The sequence below is a fragment of the Cephus cinctus genome, unplaced genomic scaffold, assembly GCF_000341935.2.
Source record: "Cephus cinctus unplaced genomic scaffold, Ccin1 Ccin1_scaffold2574, whole genome shotgun sequence".
Lineage (NCBI taxonomy): Eukaryota > Metazoa > Arthropoda > Insecta > Hymenoptera > Cephidae > Cephus > Cephus cinctus.
Window position 1 is genome coordinate 2677 of NW_014334300.1, and position 2396 is coordinate 5072.

Below are 2396 nucleotides of genomic sequence, written 5' to 3' on the forward strand. Positions count from 1 at the left end.
AACGGTATCAACGGAAAGACTGAAACCAGCATTCCTGGAAAGCATACCGGCTAACGAGGACACGCCAAGGAACGACCTACAGCAACCAGCAACATCAGAAAGGATGCGGGAGCAGCCTGAAAAGAAAACTCCAGATGCTACTTTTCCAGCAACCGCACCACAGCCAACGAGGCGCCCGGAAAACCCAAGGACTTACGAAGCCAAAAAGGTGCATTTCGCGGGTGCAAGCACACCGCTAGGAAGGGGGTACTGTAGAGAGCGAACAGCAGACGGTACTTACCGACCGAACTAGGGCAAGCACTGCCATACTTACCGGCCGTCGCTGGCAGGAAGCCGACGGCAGCGCTACGGCTAGCGTAGGGTAGGAGTAGTCTTCCAGCGCGTTCCATGGCATCCACAGCAAATAGTATACTCTGTACCTGAAACAAAGAAAATAAAAGCTTACGTGTGTGAAACTTACCTGAGTGCAATATATTCCTCGTGAGTAGATAAAAATATAAACGACTTGTGTACGCGTCCGCTACACAGGTTAAATTGGTGACCGCGACGTGATCATCGAGGAAACTCAAAGAAGCCACCACGCGGGCGAACAAAGGGACCTTACAAACGCCATGGCTGAGGAACAACCGCAACAACCTGAGCAGGTACGTGAGAATCTGGCACTGCAACAAGCACCAGAGATTCAAGCGAACGAGTTCCGCAACGTGAAACTTCCCACATTCTGGCGAAGACGCCCAACGCTATGGTTCATACAACTAGAATCCGAATTCCAATGTTTCAACATTCGATCGGACTCGACAAAATACAACGCGGTGATACGGCATCTCGATGAACAAGCCATCAGCAAGGTTGACGACATCATTGAAGCTCCACCAGATACGGATAAGTACAATGCACTTAAGACAGCATTAATATCTCGATACACGGAATCTGATGAGAAACAAATTCACAAGCTTTTCATGGATCTTGACCTGCAAGACAGGACTCCAACTGACCTCCTAAGGGAGATGCGAACCCTCGCAGGTGGTAGAGTGAATGACAAGATTCTACGCACACTTTGGCTATAACGACTACCAGCTAGAGCTCAGGATGTACTATCCATCGTGGAAGACGTCGAGCTACAAAAACTGGCCACTATGGCAGACAAAATTGTGGAAAGGAACTACAGTCAAGTGTCAGCCGTAGCAAAAGATAAGGCATCGAGCACTCAAAACACTGCACATAGTCTTGAGTCTGAGCCACTACAAGACACACTGGAGAAGAGATTGGCAGCCATAGAGAAGTTTATCCATGACCAACGCAAGAAGGAACGAGGGCGAAACAGGTCCACATCCAGGGGACGGTCCCAGAACAATCAACAGGGATTTTGCTACTACCACAGAACTTTCGGCGAGAACGCTAGGAAATGTGCCAGCCCTTGCAGTTTCAAGGCAAACAAGCAGTCGGAAAACTAGAATCGTCGTCATCAGTCAAGGCGGTCCATGACGACGGTTCCCAGAAACACCGCCTCATAATCGCGGATCAAGGATCCGGTCTGAGGTTTCTCGTGGATTCAGGTGCTGACGTCTCCGTCATTCCTCGCAATGCTGCAGATAGGAAACGCACCGAAACTGAGACGCCACGACTTTTCGCGGCCAACGGATCCGCAATTGACACGTACGGAACCAAGCGTCTAACCCTGAGTTTGGGTTTGCGAAGGAAGTTCCCATGGGACTTCATCGTCGCTAACGTCACTAGACCCATTCTTGGCGCCGACTTCATGCATCACTACGCGCTCTTAATTGATTTGAAAGGTAAATGTTTAAAAGATTCTACAACTAACCTATCCTCTCACGGGCAGGTATCTACCGAAAACACACCCACGGTGAGAACGATCGCTGAAGGTATGCCGTTCCATACGTTACTTGACGAATTTATCGAGATCACTCGCCCGGTCAAATTCACTGGATTACCCAAACATGGTGTCCAGCATTTCATAGAAACCCAGGGTCCGCCGCGGGCTGAGCGGGCTCGACGTCTCACTGGTGAGAAGCTTAAAGCTGCCAAAAGCGACTTCGAGCATATGCTGACGCAAGGGATATGCCGGCCCTCAAAAAGTCAATGGGCCAGCCCTCTCCATCTCGTCCTTAAAAAGTCAGGCGAGTGGAGAGCCTGTGGGGATTACAGGCGACTCAACGCTTGCACGAAACCAGATAAGTATCCCGTACCACACTTACATGATTTTTCACACAAACTTCGTGATTGCTCCATGTTCACAACGCTCGACCTCGAACGGGCTTACCACCAAATTCCGGTGGCGGAGGAGGACCGACCGAAAACAGCGGTTATCACACCCTTCGGCCTTTTCGAATTCAACGTCATGACGTTTGGACTATGCAACGCTGCGCAAAGTTTCC

The 2396-nt window shown here is 50.1% G+C and overlaps 1 protein-coding gene across 1 annotated transcript; it reads left to right on the forward strand.

The window, feature by feature from the left end:
* Window positions 1–1377: 1377 nt before the first annotated feature.
* LOC112495344 lies at window positions 1378–2390 on the forward strand (the record flags this gene model as incomplete). The annotated part of the gene is made up of 2 exons (XM_025091515.1): window positions 1378–1793; window positions 1980–2390. Coding segments are annotated over exons 1-2 (799 nt in total), but the record flags the coding sequence as incomplete, so codon positions are not given.
* Window positions 2391–2396: the final 6 nt, after the last annotated feature.